The 19,646-nt window shown below is 44.0% G+C and overlaps 1 protein-coding gene and 1 long non-coding RNA gene across 2 annotated transcripts in view; both read left to right on the top strand.

Annotated features, from left to right (window-relative positions):
- LOC136382510 (uncharacterized) overlaps positions 1-19,646 on the top strand; it is a 296,768-nt gene that overhangs the window by 132,627 nt on the left and 144,495 nt on the right. The window lies entirely within an intron of this gene.
- On the top strand, positions 13-17,381 carry EAF1 (ELL associated factor 1). The gene is made up of 6 exons (XM_066352138.1): positions 13-379; positions 2,319-2,413; positions 6,787-6,923; positions 8,536-8,732; positions 11,045-11,278; positions 14,133-17,381. The coding sequence occupies exons 1-6, from the start codon at positions 13-15 to the stop codon at positions 14,177-14,179; spliced, it is 1,077 nt and encodes a 358-aa protein (XP_066208235.1). The 3' UTR covers positions 14,180-17,381.

Here is a 19,646-nt window from a genome sequence, read left to right as displayed (position 1 = left end):
AAATCTATTGCCATGGCACCGCCTCCGCCACTTCCGCTACGGACCCAGAAGTACCTCCCCGACGCCGGAAGTCGCGCGGTCAGGCTTCCTCAGAGGCTTCCTCCACCTAGACGCCGAGAAAACTTGCTTCCGGCCCCGGGTGGGCGCCGGTTGGATTCACGGTGCGCTCCGGAACGGTGTCCCGGGCGCACCGCTTTTCCGGGCGCCGGCGCCGGAAGCTCATACCGTGGACGCGCCGGAAGAGCGCCGATCCCGGCGCGAGGCCCGTGCGGGGCCATGAACGGGACCGCGAACCCGCTGCTGGACCGCGAGGAACACTGCCTCCGGCTGGGGGAGAGCTTCGAGAAGCGACCGCGAGCCTCCTTCCACACCATTCGCTGTAAGTCAACGCTGCCTATGGTTCCTTTCGGCCGCTCCAGCCGCCTCTTGCCAACCTCCGCCCTCCACAGTAGAGAACCCCCTGCCTACGCCAGCTCCCTCTGTCTTACCCCAGGTCCTCCGAGCCCTCGATTTTCTCCCATCTTCTCCCTCCCCCTCGTCTTCCAACCAAACCCTTCGACACTCCCAACTATTCTGCCTCATGGCCCCAAACGCTTCTTCCGCAGTTCATTGGCCCTTTTCTCATTTCATCGCCCTAGCCAACCCTTTATGTCAAACCTACCCTCTTTCTGTGACCCCACATCAGACTTCTCTTCTCCCCGTAACCCCCCCCCTTTCTAATTACCCTGCCCGGGTTTTCCACTTCTAAAAGACTCTTTCTCTTTGCTCATGATCCGCATCCACTCCCTCCTCATCTGTTCCCTTTTTCCCCATCCGTCGTTGCTCTGGGCACCCTGATGTCGTTTGAGGTCACTTTATACTTCCCTGATTTTATCTCAGAACCAAATCCCTTTTGGGTGAAAAATAGAATTTGTGATCCTGCACTAAATTAAAGCTTGATCTATGTTTGGAAACAGGAGGGCAGACATAAAGAATGTTGAAGTAGTCACCATGCTGCTGCTTCCTTTTCCACATGATTACAGACTCTGTTGAGGGAGGGCACTCCCAACTCTACGTCCTGGATAAAGATTTGGCTTTTAGTAATTGGCTGTCTGGCATCCCTCTATGATTCACAAGCTCCTGGTTTCCTGTCTTGGTAATGCTATCGTTGGTTACGACTTGTTTTTGTTGAAGGAGCTAATAGATGTAACTTGGAAGAGGATGTATTAGATAATGAAGTTCCGTCTTTGTGTGGTCATTTGCCATGCCTTTACTATGCTAACTATGGACAGATCAGCTCTTTCAGAAGGAGGATATTGGGAATGTGATAAGACTCTCCCTTCTTGAAGAGTTTGCTAGCTTGATGTTTTAGTCGAGTGAAGAGCAGTGTGGAATGTAAATGAGACCTTACTTGCAGCTGGCCTGCATTTTGAGGCAGATGTATGTTAAAATGGAGTAAGATGGCTATTCATGTTGTATTTGAATTGCAATTTAGAAACACGGGCAGGATTAACCTTTAGAGATAAAAATCAGCCATCTACTCTGAATATCTACAGGAGTATTTTTTTTAAAGCTATGGAACTTGAGTGTGGCAGATCCTAGTTTTGACAGATCTATGCAAAATGAAATCAGCTTATATAATGCTGTAGCCTTTCATATTTCACTTACAATCACAGAATCTTAATTGTTGCTTTTGATCCTCACAACAACCCTAACACTTTATAATGGGTAATGGGCATTAATTTTTATTTTTCACTTGGGAGAAGGGAGTATCTTTTTTATTTATTTTTTTTATTTATTCATTTTAGAAAGGAGAGGGAGAGACATAGAGAGAGAGAGGAGAGACAGAGAGAGAGAAGGGGGGGAGGAGCTGGAAGCATCAACTCCCATATGTGCCTTGACCAGGCAAGCCCAGGGTTTCGAACCAGCGACCTCAGCATTTCCAGGTCGATGCTTTTATCCACTGCGCCACTACAGGTCAGGCAGAAGGGAATATCTTTGCTTAATAAGATGATATGTAAAATCTAGCTTTTTTTCTTTAAAATAACCCAGTTAGGATGGAAGGAAAAGTATGTAGAGGTACAGATGAAACAAGATTGGCCCGGGTTGGTAATTATTGAGGCTGGATAATGATGGTACCCAGGAGTTTATTGTACTGTTCTCTTTGCTTTTGTGTACGTGATAGTTTTCCACAGTGTGGTAGTTTTTAAAAAAATTACTTAAGTTGTTTTTAGTTTCCATTTGTCTGAATAATAATAATGCATAAACGAGAATGCCTAGAAAACCCTGTGTATAAGCAATCTGGTAGGTAAATGCATATTTTTCCTCATTCCTTTTAGATGATTTTAAGCCAGCATCTATAGATACTTCCTGTGAAGGAGAGCTTCAGGTTGGCAAAGGAGATGAAGTCACAATTACACTGCCACACATCCCTGTAAGTTTACCCCATTGTTGTGTGTGTTTTTTTAATGTAAAATCATAGAAAATCCTCATATTTTATGTTATTATCATTTGAATTTCCTACTGTTCAAAAATTTTTTATTTTGAAGTACCAGCCTAGGGAAAAAAGGAATTTGGGATACGGAGTGAAGTGGAATGCATACTGCCCAGGTATTTGATTAAAAATGATTCTGCGTCCTTTTCTCCAAGCTCCCATTTACTACTAAGTAGACAGGGGTCCTACCTGGACGCCTAGCCCCTCCTTGAGACACATGTAGCTTTTCCCCAAGCAGCTCCACAGAGAAAAGCCGTAGATTCCATGCTGGGGTATAGCAACAACAGTGTGGGAGTGTGGGGCTGCGAAGCCAGGGGTTAAGGTGGACAGGAGCAGGACTTAAATCTTTCATGTAATATATCTGGCAAGGGTTGAAGTGTAGGCTGATCATTTCAGACAGTGCCCAGAGGTTCAGAGCATTCAGCTAATTGAGCAACAAGGAACCCAGTTAAAAGCTAAATTGAGAACCCTTGTAGAGAAGGAAGCCTTGCCCAAGGCAGAACTTTGATCACAAAGCCCAAAGGATCAGACATGATACTCTTGGTGAATATGTGTCAGTATATGTCAGAGCTGTCTTGGAACACAATTATTCTTGCTGACAAGTGATAGAATGAAAAGGCTCTGGACGAAGAGACCTGAAAAGCTTTGTGTTTGGGGAAAATTACTTACCTGCTAGTTCAAACTGCGGTTTCATTACTGTTACCTTTGGCAGGTTACATCATCTCCCTTTTGACTTTATTTTCCCAAATGTAAAATGAAGGGGTTAGATAAGTGGTCCCTAAGGTCCCTTCCTACTCTCCATTTTTACCATATGAGTGAGGAGCTAAACAGTTTTTGATTCTCTACAAAGAATCAAATCCTGTATTTGGCAAATATTAATTGAGCACCTACTGTATGCTGGTCCATTACTATACACTGAGAATACAGTCTTGAATAAAACAAGTACATTTCTTGCCTTTGTGGAGTTTATGGTATGGACTTTAATATATATTAAAAAAAATCACTTATTTTAGAAAATCAGGGATGGCTTCCCCAAGGACGTGGCCTCTGAGTAGATTTAGAGGGTGAGTACAGTGGTACCTTGAGATACGAGCAGACCAACATACAAACTTTTTAAGATACGAGCTGCGACTTGGTCCGTATTTTTGTTTGAGATCCCAGCGAAATTCCAAGATACGAGTCATGATTCAGGAAGCTGCCGCTAGTTGGCGCGTTGGCACACGGGTCCAGTATCAGCAGCACAACACCAGCATTGGCAGCACAACACCAGCATCTTCTTTCTCACGTGTTACCCGGAGAATCAAGTCGAATCTCGTGCGCTATACTTGTTCTTGCATCATTTTTGCATTTTTTACTAACTTTTTTTGTGTGCTATCATGGGGCCGAAGAAAGTGAGTGTAAAGGACAGTGGTGAGAAGAAGAAGAGAATGATGTTGAAAGAAGTAAAGCAAGAAATAATAGTAGAACATGAATGTGGTGTACGAGTGATTGAACTGGCAAGGCTGTATGACCGCAATGCATCAACAATTTGTACCATCCTTAAACAAAAGGATGCCATCAAAAGCGCAAATCCAGCTAAAGGAACTACAGTTTTGTCCCAATTAAGAACAAATATCCATGAAGAAATGGAGAAGCTTCTGCTGGTGTGGGTGAAAGAGAAAGAACTGGCAGGAGATACAGTGATGGAGACTGTAATATGCGAAAAGGCACGTATTATTTACAATGACCTGAAGAAGAAAGAACCATCAACCTCAAAAGAGGCAGCAGAAGATATGTTTAAGGCAAGTCATGGCTGGTTTGAAAATTTCAAGAAGAGATCTGGCATGCACTCGGTGGTGAGGCATGGTGAAGCTGCTAGTGCTGACATTAAGGCAGCTGAGGAGTACATCACACATTTTGCTGCGCTTTTCGCAAAGGAAGGCTACATCCCCCAACAAGTGTTCAACTGTGAAGAAACAAGATTGTTTTGGAAAAAAATGCCCCATAGGACTTTCATCACCGCAGAGGAGAAGAAGCTGCCAGGCCATAAACCCTTGAGGGACCGTCTGACCCTTACATTGTATGCAAATGCTGGCAGTGACTATAAAGTAAAGCCACTGCTAGTGTATCATTTCGAAAATCCTAGAACCTTTAAGACTCACAAGATTCTTAAAGAAAAACTGCAGGTTATGTGGTGCGCCAATGCTAGGGCATGGGTTACGTGGCAGTTTTTTATTGAATGGGTAAATCTCGTCTTTGGTCCTACAGTGAAGAAATATCTTCAAGTAAATAAACTCCCAATGAAAGCATTAGTAAACCTTGAAAATGCTCCAGCCCACCCACCTGGTCTTGAAGATGACATTCTCAATGAGTTCAAATTCGTGAAAGTCCTCTACCACCCACCCAACATGACTTCAATCTTGCTACCTATGGATCAGCAGGTCATTTCCAACTTTAAAAAGCTTTACACAAAGCACTTGTTCCACCACTGCTTTGAGGTGACTGAGAATACAATTGTAACCCTTTGAGAGTTTTGGAAAGATCACTACAACATCATGATATGTTTACGCATTATTGACTTGGCATGGCAAGATGTTACAAGAAGAACCTTGAACTCGGCATGGATGTTGAACTTATGGCCTGATGTTGTTGCAGACAGGGACTTCAAAGGATTTGAACCAGAGACCTAGACCGAGGTAGAAGCATTGGAGGAAACTGTCCTTTGGAAAGTCGATGAGTCTGGAGGTAGATGAGGGTGACATAAACGAGCTCGTGGAGGAACATGAGGAGGAACTGTCAACTGAGGAGTTGAAGGAGCTACAGATGATGCAACATACGGAGCTTCTGCAAGAGATTAGTAGTGAGGAGGAGGTAGAGTGGGAGGAAGTGATTTCTACAAGTGAAATTAAAGACATGCTGGCAATGTGGGAGAAGCTTTCAAGTTTCATTGAAAAGAAACACCCAGAAAAAGTTTCAACTGGTTGTGCTTTAGCACTTTTTAATGATACTTGTTTGTCACATTTCTGTAACATTTTAAAAGGCAGGCAAAAGCAGACCTCTTTGGATAGATTTTTATTCAAAAGTCCTGCAAGTGAAAGTGCAGCCAAAAAGGCAAAAACAGGTGATGATTAAATGAAAAATACGTAATGGTAAGCTTAGGTTAAGTTTAAAGTTAAGAAAGTGCATTTTTTTACAATTAAGTTTTTGTGGTTTCATTTTAAGTAAAGAAAGGGCAGTTTTAGTTTTGTTTAAAGTAAAGAAAATGCAGTTTTAGTTTACATTTAGTGTTAAGAAAGTGCAGTTTTAGTTTACGTGTCTACAGTGCCTGCATCCCTTCCTCCCTTCCTCCTCCTCCTCCATTCACCTCTGTTAGTCGCACTCGTCTGTCTCCAAGGTAAGAATATAGTACTAAATAACACTTTTTTCTTTTATTTCATATATTTTGTTATGCATTGGTAAAGTATATGTGTGTGTTTCTTAATTAAAAACGTCTTTTTTCATAATTTAGGATGATTTTGGGATGTTTCACAGGGCTGGAACGGATTAAATATTTCAGTTATTTTAAATGGGAGAAATTTGTTTGATATACGAGTTGACTGACTCACGAGCTCGGTTACAGAATGAATTTAACTCGTATCTCAAGGTACCACTGTAATTGAAAAAGGAAGGGGCAGGTGTTTATAAGCAGAAGCCACGTTAAAGCCCTGGAATGAAAAGATTGAGGATTTGAGAGAACACCAGCCACCTTCTGCTCTGGAGCCTATAGAGCCGGCGGTGAGTGGTGCTGGTGAGGCTGATGTGCTAGATGGTTGTTTTAAAGATTTAATTATATGACCTCAGAGTATTGGAGTAGTGATCAAAGGGCCTAGGCAGGTGAGTGGCATGAGATACTTACTATTTAACCAGAATAATGAGCTACCCTTCGAGACGGTTTGTTAGTTGCTTGGCACGAGCGGGAAGCCCTGGACTTTGCATTTATGAGCAAAGTTGAGATCTCTCACTGGTTCTGCTTCTCATAGTGAAAGCTCTACTCAGTGTAATATAGGTAATGGTCAAGTTATTTTTCTCAGTTCACATTATATTATTTGCAGCATTTCCTGAACCCTGAGAACAGTGTGTAGTAACTTAAAATTTTTAAATTACCTTTCTTGATTACTTAGAACCAGTTGTACAGCCCGAGGTTCTCGTTCTATTATTAATTCCCTTTTCTTTATTTGTGCCTGGGAAACTAAAGTTCTTTTTGAGTCTCTCTGATAAAAGATTTGAGGTTAATTCAGTTTTCATATTCATAACTGGTACTTAGTTTTGATCATCTTACACTCTTTGCCATGCAGGGATCCACACCACCCATGACTGTGTTCAAGGGGAACAAGCGACCTTATCAGAAAGACTGTGTGCTCATTATTAATCATGACACTGGGGAATACGTGCTGGAAAAACTCAGTAGCAGCATTCAGGTCAAGAAAACAAGGTATGTGAGGAACCAGATAGAGTAATGTGATGTTTATATTCCTGTCATTCAGTTATTTTATAAGATTGTCAGCATATTGGTGCTCTAAGTATCCTATCCATAATCACAATAACTCACCTATATCTTTTCAGACAAATCAATAAAATATCCTTTTCTCAAATGTAGTAGAAAGAAATGAAGCTTTTAAGCCCTGAAAAGTGAAAGCTATTGGGGAAAGGACTATACTTTATAAGTAAATTGATTTTATTAATCTCAAGATTTTTGAAACAGTACCACTTAAGGGGTAAGATTTAAATTTATAAACTTATAATTATGAAAGAATAATTAAATATAACATTAATTTAGTAGATCCATTTGAGGTCATTATATAATACCAAAAATAAAGCTTGCCTATTTTTTTTAGCTATTGTGCTCTCTTTAATATTTAATTCAATAGGCATTATATGTCTGATACAAAGCCAATTAGAGTTTATTTTAAAGTCAAAATTCATTCTATAAATAGAAGTAACCCAGTGGTTCTGTTGTTATATTATGATATAGTAGTTGTTGTAATATAGCAATTACATTTTAAAGAGAATGTTCCAGCATATTTTTCTGTTTATGCTTCCTCAGGCCATTTTCTTCACTCATTTCACAAAAAAAATAGAGTAGCTACCATTTATTAAGGGGTTATGATATGCCAGGAACTATGCTAGTTGTTTTATGGCATTATCTTTTCTCATGTATAAGTAAGTCTTAGGAAGGTGCTATTATCCTGAAAAAACACATACACACAGACGAAGAGACTGAGGATAAGTGAAACTGACTTACCTAAGTCCATTGCTGGTGTGCTGCAGAGCCTCTTTCTGCTACTCGTATTTGTGTTAATTGCTTCCATAAATCGGGTCCTGCTGTAACTTTCAATAGCTGATGGTTGTGAGCATTTCTCTTACTGCTCAGTCCCACCTGGGGACTGCCAGCATTTATCACTTGGATACTCGTTGAAAGTGCAGAATTTCACAACCTAATAAGTAAGAGTCTGCATGTTAATAAGATCCCCAGGTGATTGCACACTAAAGTTTGAAAAGTGCTGGGTTAGTCTATTTACAAACAGTTGTTAGTGGATAGAATTTTCTCAGTTTGGGGTGGGACACTTTGAGCTGGTATGTGACAAAATGAGCAAGTAATAATTAGATACTGGAAAAATTTGCAAACTAGCCAGTATCAAAGAGACTTAAAAAATTTCAAGAACTAGTTTTATTTAGCAAGTCATATACTTGTGATCATCGTTTTATATTGTTTACAAGTCAAATAGTCATATTTTCTGTTAGTAAAATGGATTCTCATAATTGCTTTGTATTATCTGTTCCCTTTGCTTTTTGCTATAGAATGTGAGCTCCTTGAGGGCAGTGAGACTATTGTATTCATCTCTATCTCTGTGCATAAGGCAGTCTTGGAATATGACAGATGGTTGTAGGATGATTAGCTCATGTGTTACGTTATAAATATCAATATTTTACAGCAGTCTAAAAAGCATGGAGTTCTGCAGAGACTTCCAGGTGGTCAGTCACCTGGACAAGTTTGAGAACCACTGGCTTGGTCCCTCTGGTGTAATGTCTGTATCTCATTACAGGGCTGAGGGGAGCAGTAAAATCCAGGCCCGAATGGAACAGCAGCCCACTCGTCCCCCACAGCCGCCACCATCACAGCTACCACCGCCTCCACCACCTATGCCATTCAGAGCTCCAACGAAGCCTCCAGTTGGACCTAAAACTTCTCCCTTGAAAGATAACCCTTCCCCTGAACCTCAGCTGGATGATATCAAAAGAGGTAGAGAGCCCTGGCCGGTTGGCTCAGTGGTGGAGCATCAGCCTGGCGTGCAGAAGTCCCAGGTTCAATTCCCAGCCAGGGCACACAGGAGAAGCGCCCATCTGCTTCTCCACCCCTCCCCTTCTCCTTCCTCTCTGTCTCTCTCTTCCCCTCCCGCAGCAAGGCTCCATTGGAGCAAAGATGGCCTGGGCGCTGGGGATGGCTCCTTGGCCTCTGCCCCAGGTGCTAGAGTGGCTCTGGTCGCAAGAGGGGCAGAGCATCGCCCCCTGGTGGGCAGAGCGTCACCCCCTGGTGGGCGTGCCGGGTGGATCCCAGTCGGGCACATGCAGGAGTCTGTCTGACTGTTTCTCCCCCTTTCCAGCTTCAGAAAAATACCAAAAAAAAAAAAAAGAGGTAGAGAGAGCATTTTCTGGAGGCACAGTGGCAGCTTGGAGTGGTATGGGGTTGGCGTGCTTGCGACGGTCACAGGCTGCCATGTTGACTCGATGGCCTGGGCATTCTCTGCCATTGAAACATTTCTGCAGAGTTTACCATTCTGGAGGTGATGAGGGTGGGGACTTTTCCCACGTCTCTCATGTCAGGGGAGTCCAGACATAGTGACTTGAGTTGTGGCTACCTTTATAGCATTCTGCACAGAGGCCGGGTTTAAACAGGTACGACTGCCATCTAAAGGTCCATGTGGCACACCTTCAAGGCTCTAGAAGAAGAAAAGTCTAAGGTGCTGTGGGTGAAAGTCAAGTGTGCCAATGTTAGTACAGTATCTAGAATAGAGGGACATTTAAAATATCATGACCAATGCTTTGCACTAACACGAGGTTCATAAATGTGAAATGACAATACATGAGGGCCAGTGGAAATTAACAGTGGCCCAAAAGACTTAGATGTCTGGGCAGGCTCTCTCCAGTGCGTATCTGAGATAAAGAAGCTTGCTTTGCTTTTTCTTTGCAATGGATGGTTTTAGTTGTCTAGACTCTTATGAAGTTACAAGGGGAAGTGTATTTAATATTTGTATGAAACAAAATTAACTCAGTAGTAAACAGGGAAGGATAAAGAGTTGTCCTTTGGAAGTGAGCTTTTTCCACCTTATAGAAGTGCAGCACATGGTGCACAGTTGATAAGCTGCTTGATATTTTTTCCCTCATGGATATTGGAATGCCATTTATGGAAGTTTGCAGTTTAGTTGAATAGGAATTGTACTATCTGTTAATTCCCAGTTATACTTAAAGGAACCATAGCTGTTTACGGCCACATGGTATGTTTGGATAGGAAAATCTATTCTATATCCTTAGTAGTCAGTGACATGGAAACGAGTAGGTCAGACATGTTTCTCCTTCCCTGCTTTACATCTATAAGAAGTGCAGTACCTTCCAGGCATGGCCGTCAGTCAAATATGTCAAGAGGCAGAGGAGGACTGTAGGTCCACTGTGGTTCCTGCAAGCTTCCTGTATTCGCGGGACATGAACACTGGAAAGCACCCCAGACGCTGACTGGCCCTTTGTTCCTTCCAGTCTCTTGGAAAACTCCCTGGCTCCCACTGGGCTTCTCTGCTGGGCAGAGGTGGATCCCAACAAGCACTCAGACCTTCCAGTGCCGCTCAGATAGGGTTCCGTTCCTTCGCAGTGTTGCTCTTCTCTTATTTGGTGTTTAATTCAATAATTCACACATTTTTCTTAGTAGATAAAAACAAAATAGATTTACTTCATTTCCTGCACAGAACAGTCATTATCCTGAAGCAGTCTTTTTGGATATTTGGGGTGATTTTAATGTTTCATTGTCTCTGGAAGCAGGTTAGGTGTTTTTGTTGGTTTGGGTCATTTTGTTTGCATTTTTAAGGAATTGAGAAGCAGGCGTGTCTTTTAAGTTACTTCTCTTTGCTGTTGGCTTTGCTGACTTCCTTTTTTATTTTTTCTTTACAGAGACAGAGAGAGGGATAGACAGGGACAGACAGACAGGAATGGAGAGATGAGAAGCATCAATCACTAGTTTTTCATTGCGCGTTGCAACAACCTAGTTGTTCATTGATTGCTTTCTCATATGTGCCTTGACCGCGGGCCTTCAGCAGACTGAGTAACCCCTTGCTGGAGCCAGCGACCTTGGGCTCAAGCTGGTGAGCTTTTGCTCAAACCAGATGAGCCCGCGCTCAAGCTGGTGACCTCGGGGTCTCGAACCTGGGTCTTCCGCATCCCAGTCCAACGCTCTATCCACTGCGCCACCGCCTGGTCAGGCTTGCTGACTTACTTTTTACAGAAGGCTCCGTGTGCTGCCTTGAGAACGGTTGCTGTGCTGACCCCTGTTGTGTCATTGTATTCCAGAGCTGAGGGCTGAGGTTGACATTATTGAACAGATGAGCAGCAGCAGCGGGAGCAGCTCCTCAGACTCGGAGAGCTCCTCGGGAAGCGATGACGACAGCTCCAGCAGCGCAGGGGAGGACCACGGCCCCGCGTCCCCTCCGCCGCCTTCACACCAGCAGCCCTATAACAGCAGGCCGGCCATTGCCAACGGGACCAGCCGGCCGCAAGGAAGCACCCAGCTCATGAACACCCTCAGTGAGTGTGCTTTCTCCTCCTGGCTGGGCGGGCGGCGTGTCGGGCCCAGGTGCAGCTCCTGCTTGTCTTAGATGAGAGTCTGTACACCTCCCTGACTGGGTAGCCCAGTTGGTTAGAGCATCTTCCTGGTGCTCCAGGGTTCCAGATTCAGTCCCGGTCAGGCATACACAGAAGTCAACCAGTGAATGCAAAGTAAGTGGAACAACAAATCCATGTCTCCCTCCCCCCCCCGAAATCAATCAATAAAGAAAATAAGTAAATAAATTTAAAAAGAATCTATAAACCTGACAATAGTTAATGTATAAGAAAGGATCCTAACAAAGATAATTTGGAGCAGAAAGGAATAAATTACCTAACAGGAAAGGAAGCTTTAAATCTGGTTTTCTCTTTTCCTCACTGGCACGGATTAGGTTTTGTGAATTCCGGAAAATAGTGAACCGTGAGTGGCTGTGCTCTTTCTTTTTGCATCTGCCATGCTTCAGGGTGGTGTCTGCCACATAGTGCCCCTCACGCCAGATCTTGATGCAGTCAGTCCCAAGTGTCTCCAGACTGCTGGGACCTGTGCTGTTGGACATATTTGGAGACCAGCTAGGCTTCGGCACAGGGGAAGGAAAGGACCTTGTAATGTTGAGGGACTCTCAGTGCAGCTCATTCTGAAGTAAAGCAGAGGAGAACAAGAGCAGACCCCTCTGTGTTGGAGGTGGGAGAGTCCGCTGCATTCTTCTCTCTCTGGAGTCCTAGTGCTTGCTCTCCTCCCCTGCTGTGACATGCTCTGAAGAGGTTGGAAGGTCTGGAGGCAGTAGTGGGGAAGCTAACCTAGTGAACCCGACTGTGAACCAGACAAAGATCCTCTCGGCCTCAGCACTGTAGACATTTTGGGCCAGATAAATCTTTGCTGAGAAGGCTATCCTAGGCATTGTAGGAGGGTTACGAGCGTCCTGCCCTCAACCCACTAGAAGCACTCCCCTCGGCCCCTTAGTTGTGTCCACCAAAAGTGTCTCACGGGGGAGAAAACCATCCCCACTGGAGAACCACTGCACCTTTTCTCTGTAAGCTCAGTGCTGTTTGTCAGTTAAGGACATTGTCTGCTGTCCCACTATGTGAGCCCGGATTCTGCGTATCAGTGTACACACCCTGGTGCTCTTCTCAGTTGGCTGGTATAGTAAGTTTCATAATGGGAGTTTGGTGTCCATAGGGGGAAAGTGCCAGACAGCCGCTGTGGCTTTAACTTAGTTTTTCATTTTGCCCAGTTAGTGCTAAATTATTTTTTCCTCCTAGGAGGAAGGAGCAAAAAATGGTGCGGTGGGTATCATTGTGGCACTGCCCACCAGTGCTGTAGACTCCCATTAGCTCTTCGTGTCTTCAAGTCCTCCTGTCCCGCACCTCAAAGACTGATAATAAACCATCCTCATTTAACAAAAATGACAACTTTTGTGAAAAATTTTCCAAATCAAAAAACATTTAGTAAGAAGAGCAACATTATTCTAAACTTTTGTAAACCTCTTTACTGTCTGGCTTAGTAGAAAGATGGATTCTTCTGTGTGTCTTCTGCATTCAGGCTGTCTTCATTAGTTGTTTAGGTTGAAGTGTTGGAAGAAAATCTGGCCTCACACAGGTATGTAATTAGGAATGAAAGGACCTCAGGGTTGGACCCTCCTTAAGGGTGTCGTGGAACCCAGGATCCTCAGAACACAGAGCAGAGCTGGCTTAGAGATTAGCAATCGGGAAATACAGAAGTTCACTTTTGTTGTAATCTAATTGGTATCAAATGGGGGCCTGTTTTTCTTATATTAGCTGGAAATGTTGAGTACTTACATTCTTCACTCCTAAAACCTGAATTATGCACACCAAACAAAAATTTGAGGCTTTGCAAAGCTTATTCATTTTGATTTCAGGTTTAAAGTAATGTAAATGTCCTGGACAGAGGTATGCCAGAGGGGGATATTGGATAGGCATGTTATAAGTATTAAAAACTCAGCTTCCCCCTGGCCAGTTGGCTCAGTGGTAGAGTGTTGGCCTGGCGTGCAGGAGTCCCGGGTTCAATTCCTGGCCAGGGCACACAGGAGAAGCGCCCATCTGCTTCTCCACCCCTCCCCCTCTCCTTCCTCTCTGTCTCTCTCTTCCCCTCCCGCAGCCGAAGCTCCATTGGAGCAAAGTTGGCCTGGGCACTGAGGATGGCTCTGTGGCCTCTGCCTTAGGCGCTTGAATGGCTCTGGATGCAACAGAGCAACGGCCTAGATGGGTAGAGCATCACTCCCTGGTGGGTATGCCAGGTGGATCCCGGTCGAGCGCATGCGGGAGTCTGTCTGACTGTCTCCCCATTTCCAACTTCAGAATACAAAAAAAAAACAAAAACAAAAAAAAAAACTCAGCTTCCTTAATGGGAGGCTTAACTTGGTGTTATTTTAGTTCTTATAAAGCAACTTAATGTGAAAAATTCTAGACACTGAATCAGTTATTTAGAAATACTGGGGTGGGCAAAGTAGATATACAGTTTATGTGGAAAAGACAATAATAATAATACAAGAATACATTCTGTTTTGCGCACTCACAACTGTAAACCTACTTTTGCCCATGCCTATATTTTAACTTAACACATTTGAAAGCTATCTAACCTATTCCTTTCCTGTTCTTTCCCAGTAAGCAGCATTATTTTGCAGATGCCAAAAATAACATTTCTTTTAAAATGTTGACTGCACCAGTTTTGTCACTGAGCCAGATCGATTTTCTTTCCTAGTAAATTGAATTGACCTGGTTTTGCTATGGTGTGATAGCCAAGGCAGTCAACCAAAGAGTTGTGGGAAAGGCAGTTTTAAATTGTGTACTAACGGTTTGATTCTGTTTTCTTTTATAGGAAATGACTTGCAATTGAGTGAATCTGGGAGTGACAGTGATGACTAGAGCTGGATCTTTTGAAATCAACTTTTTGGTGCACAAATACGCTGCCAGGCCAGGCTGCTCTGCGCGGAGCCCATTGCCCAGAGGAAAATGTTGTGAATCAGTGGCTGTAGTAGGAATTGGAGGCTCTGCAGCTCTCAGATATTCAAGTCTTTTAACTTACTGGTGATGGGTGATTTTCTCATGTCATTTTTGAGCAATCTCATGTTTCAAAGTTTAAGTAGATCTATAGAAGAACTAACAGAATGATATATCTATTTGGTTACCATTGTTAATGAAAAACGACACATGTGCCCTGGTCCAGGTGACTCAGGCCATACCGCCACCGGGCCAGTGATTCCGTTGTAACCTCAGCAGCCACCTGTTTGGCCCAGGGGTCCGCACCAGTGAAGTGAGGAACAGTCTGAGGGGCCAGAGAAAGGGGAACTTCAGGCTGCAGTTAGAAGTATGTTCAAACCACTTTCAGTTGTGGAAAGAAAGTGGTAAGGAAGTTCTGTCTGACCCAGCCTGACCGGCCTGAGTAGGAATGGCCTTCGAAGGGGCGTCCTCGCGTGCCAGCTGGGCGGCCTGAGCGCCCTCCTTCCCATATGGAAAGGGAAGCATGCAGCTGGCTTGGTCTCCTGCCCCCCCGTCCAGGCTTTTCCCACTGCTCCCTCCCTTGAATCTCACTGGAACCAGTGGTTCCTATACATGAGACTTTTAGGTACATAGGAACTTTTACGGGATTCCAAAAGACAAAAATGTTGGGTACTTCTCGCTGAAATTCAGACCCAGGTAGTCCCTAAGTCCATGAGGCTGGGTTAGCAGATCGAACCAGCAGCTGCTGTGCTGACATATCGGACTTGGTTAAATGGGGCTTTTGGTTCCCTGTGAATCCATAGGAAGATCTCAGAGGGGCTGAGAGGTGTGGCGAAGAAACCTTTCTAAACAGGTGAACCAGTAGCAGGTTTTCAAAAACCAGAGTCTAAATAGGAATTCTGCAATATGAAATGAGCACATTCTTTTGATAAGGTATTTTTGTTCGTGCTTTTGTACCACTGTTTGTGCCTGACTCCCAGACTGATCTGTAGTTTTTATACAGTTAGAAGAAAGTCACGAGATTGCCTTCTGCAGTGTGCAGTTTCCAAATGAATCTGTTGCAGGAAACTGGTTACCAATCAATGTTTCGTATTGAGTGAATGTATAAGTTGTCCTATAATTAGTTTGGAGTGTCCCGTTTCTGTAATTTGAATGCATATGTCCTGAGGAATTTCCATCTATTTTGGTTTAGTGGGTGTCAAGAACATTCAGTGTGATTTTCCTTCCTGGAGTCCTTCCACTCAGATGGCTTCTCTCCCCAGCTAGTGGAGGGACGCAGTCTGGACCTAGAAAGGAATTAGATGATCCAAGGTGTTGGCTTTGGTTAGAGTTGAGCCCTACAGAGTCACCTGTTTTACCTGCATAGTGACCCCGGGAGCTGGAGATGTGGGCCAGCAGCCATTGTCCAACAGCACGCTCACACCGCTCTACCAAGTAGAGGCAATAGGTGCACACTCGAACCTTGTGGTGGGCTCTTGGCTCAGCATGGGGCTCTGGGTTTAATGGCACGGAGGAACTTCTTTATAATGACTTGATAATTGCTTTATAATTCTTTAGTAACGATAGATAGCTCAGGGAGGGTGAAGGTCATGACTGGGAGACATGAATTGTTACTGGATGTGGGAATGTTTCACTGCCCTTAACATGCTCAGGCTGGGGCAGGTTTCAGGAACTTGAACTAAAAAGATGTATTTAAGCCTTTTTTTTCCTCCCAGTCTTCACAGACATAGACAGAACTGTGGTTTTGGTGTGTCGGGTTGAGATGTTCGTTTCTATAGGAAATGCTTGCATGTGGCACTGGGTTTGACGAGTCGTGCTTCCTGAGCTTCAGACTCGTCCTGCGTGCATCCTCCCGACACTGCCCGGTGATCCTCCAGCGTGACTCCGGTTCGGTCCTCTGCCCAGAGCCTTCTGGCCTTCTGCGGTCTCCTCTCCCGCCCGCCAGCTTACCCACCGCAATGAAGAACTTTTTTTTTTTTTTGAAATCAAGAATTTGGCCTTACAGACTACTTCTCATGAGTACCCTCATGCCAGCCTGACTCTTCTTCCTGCCTCTGTGCCTTCTCAGTCTCCTCCTCTTCCCACCAGACCTCGTTCCTGAGCGCCATCTGCCACAGGTGCCGTCTTCACGGACTCTTGCTCTGCTCTTTTCAACTCGGCTTGAGTGCTCTGTGTACATACCTTCTTGCTTGAGCTCTTGTTAGTGTGATCTTAAAAGCAGGGACCGCTACTCTCTTCTCCATCCCTTGGGATGTCCACAGGAACAGACATTCAGATGCTTGTAGCTGGTGGGGAGGAGGCAGAGAGAACCAGTCAGTAGGGTAGAGAGGGTAGACATAGAGAAAACATTCCAGGCCTTTGAAGACAGCTGAAAACTATCCATACTGACATTCATAATTTTGAAGTTTCTAAATGAATTGTTGAAATTACCTTTGCTTTGTTCTGTATGTCTGCCATACTGTGGGTCAGTAGGCAAGGTGTAAAAGACTTCAGTCCGAACTGTCTGAGGAGCCATGGCAAGCCACAGTAAAGACATGATTTGGGCAAACTTAAACAAACAAATTAGAGATTTTAATGATGCCACTCATTAGTTTTTATTTCTGTAGCAGGATCATTGTTTCTGTGTGTGGTATTAACATGTGTGTGCTTCAGCAGTGGGGAAACTTGAAAATTCCAAAGTCCTTACTTTCCCATTTGAGAGGCTGGTTAAGTAGGGTGTGTGTGTGTATGTATGTGTGATGTATTTATTTACATTATTTTGAAAGAGTAATACTATGTTATGTGGATATATATTAGGTACAGCCAAATTGGATATGTCCATTTGGCAAGGAAGGTAGGATTTTTGAAACTCAGGCCTTAACCAGTAGGTTGGAAGACAAGACCAATTGAAGCTTTATGAAATGTGTGTTTTTGTTGTTCCTGTTATTTCTGTCGGGTTCATTGTCTCATTCTTTAATGATTTAAAAAATTTTGTGCTTAAAAGTTTATTTTGCTTAATTATGAAGTAGTTGTGCATGTTTACATTTATGTAAAATATTTGCTGTGTAAAGTTTGTTTTGTTTTTTGTTTTTTTGGTTTATTCTCTTGAAAGATCACTATATTTAAGTAAAAATGAAGGTCAGCAATATACTTCCTGTCTTGGTGAATTTTATTTTCTTACTAGAAATCATGAAAAGTATATCATTCTTTTAAGACTCCTTTGTGCTTAACCCTGATCATCTAAATTGATTCCTCAGTTTGGTGTTATGCTTATTAGGGCATGCACCTTAGTTTTTAAAGGTCTGTAAGTTCAAAACTCTAAAGCAGTGGTCCCCAACCTTTTTTGGGCCACAGACCAGTTTAATGTCAGAAAATATTTTCATGGACTGGCCTTTAGGGTGGGATGGATAAATGTATCACGTGACCGAGACAAGCGTCAAGAGTGAGTCTTAGATGGATGTAACAGAGGGAATCTGGTCATTTAAAAAAAATAAAACATCGTTCAGACTTAAATATAAATAAAATGGAAATAATGTGTTATTTATTCTTTCTCTGCGGACCGGTACCGGTCCGCGGCCCTGGGGTTGGAGACCACTGCTCTAAAGGATGACTTGAGTAAGCCACATGGCACCTGAGGCCACATTGCTTGGTCTGGAACGGCAGGCTTAACTTTGGGTCCGAGAACCATGCAAGGGATAAACTGAATGCCTAGACATATCCTAGTCATTTTAGCTCACCAGATTCCTTTACCTGGAATGGCGTGCCACCTGCCACTCTGATACCAGTTGACACTCAGTGGCTGGAAGTAATTGTGCCACCTGCTTCCATTCCACACCCCTGATCAGCAATACCCACTCTGTCTTGTGGTCTTGGCTCTCCTGATAGACTGTCAACTCCTAGGTGGGCTCTGACCATATTCTTTCTTAATTCTGTGGTGTCTTTCACCTAATGGGTGTCAATAAGTTTGGGTTGAGTACAATTACATGTCAAGAGATGTAGGCCAAGAATCCTCTGCTGCTTACCCCTGTAGTTGGCTCCCATTTCCTCAGGTGGAAATAGACCTGAACCAGGTCTCCCTGGGGAAGTGGTGGTATATCTTTGTCACCCAACAGTTTGATGCTCAGTTAACTGTTGCTACTACAATGACATGTAACAAACCATCCCAAAATTCAATGGATTAAAATAATAAGCATTTATTTTGCTCGCAGGTCTGGGTTGGTGATTTAGACTGGGTGTGTCTGGACAGTTCTGGTCTTGATTGGGCTCCTTACGCCTGGCAGTTGGCAGGTTCAGCTGATCGAGGATGGCCTTGACCAGCACAGCTGGGGCAACTCAGGCTGGCCAGCTCCGTGTTTCTCATCCTTGAGCACTCTAGCGTGGGCATATTGTCCTGGCAACGGCAAGGGTGCTAGGGTGGGAAAGGAAACAATTGCTAACATGTCACTGGCCAAAACAAGTCATGGGGGCAAGTTTAGAATCCAGGGGTGGGGAAATACATTCCACCAATTGATGGGAAGAGTTGCAAAGTACATTGCAAAGGTATGATATATGGGGAGGTATGAAAATTTGGGAAATTATTGCAATCCATCTACTACCTACACAGCTCTGGCTTTTCTCCTGGCCAGGCAGAAGTCCCAGGGGGAGTTAAGACGTTTCTATTCATGGCTCCTGCAGAGGGCACCAAACCCAAGCCAATGGCTACTCTAGGCTTGGCACTTCCCTCTATTTATTGCATGTGGTTCGTTCCCGCCTACCCTTCCTAACCTAGGGCGGTGTTCTGGTTATCTATTGCTAAGTCACAAGTTACCCCAAAACTTAGTGGCCTAAAACAACCATTTTATTTCATGAAATCTGTTGCTTAGTAATTAGGACAGAAGTTGGCTGGGCACTTCTGCTCTTTGCGGTTTCAACTGAGGTCACGCAGTGACATTCAGTTGGCAGATGGGCAGGACTGGGAAGTCCAGGCTAGCATCACTCAATGTCTGGCACCCTGGTGGGAATGGCTGAAAGGACGCTCATTTGGGCCCATCAACCGAAGGGCTTACATGGTCCCTCTCGCACGGCAGTCAGGATAGTCGGCAGGATGGCTCCCTTCCTCTAGAATGAGTGTTCTGAGAAGCGGTATGGTCTTTTATGACCTAGCCTAGGAAGTCACACAGCATCACCTCCACAGTATTCTCTATGTCAAAGCCCACCTGGATTCAAGGGGAAGGAACATAGACCCCACTTGTTTAATGGAAGAGTATCCTAAAAAGCCACCTACTTGAAGTCCCCACCTTACCTCCCTGTGTTTTTGGTCTCGTCTTCTGCAGTTTTCACATTAGCCATATCAATAGAGCAGTGGCTCTTAATATATGGTCCCTGGGCCATCAGCCTCACCTGTGGCCTTGTTAGAAGTGCAATTCCTGGCCCT

This window comes from Saccopteryx leptura, chromosome 10 (assembly GCF_036850995.1).
Source record: "Saccopteryx leptura isolate mSacLep1 chromosome 10, mSacLep1_pri_phased_curated, whole genome shotgun sequence".
Lineage (NCBI taxonomy): Eukaryota > Metazoa > Chordata > Mammalia > Chiroptera > Emballonuridae > Saccopteryx > Saccopteryx leptura.
This window is presented reverse-complemented; position numbering and strand designations above follow the sequence as displayed.

Bases quoted from the DNA above. Each gene is read 5' to 3' on its own strand.
- EAF1 (XM_066352138.1), top strand. From the start codon at position 13: ATGGCACCGCCTCCGCCACTTCCGCTACGGACCCAGAAGTACCTCCCC. The intron at 2,414-6,786 runs GTAAGTTTACCC...TTTGCCATGCAG, and splicing joins TTACACTGCCACACATCCCT to GGATCCACACCACCCATGAC. The intron at 11,279-14,132 runs GTGAGTGTGCTT...TTTCTTTTATAG, and splicing joins CCAGCTCATGAACACCCTCA to GAAATGACTTGCAATTGAGT.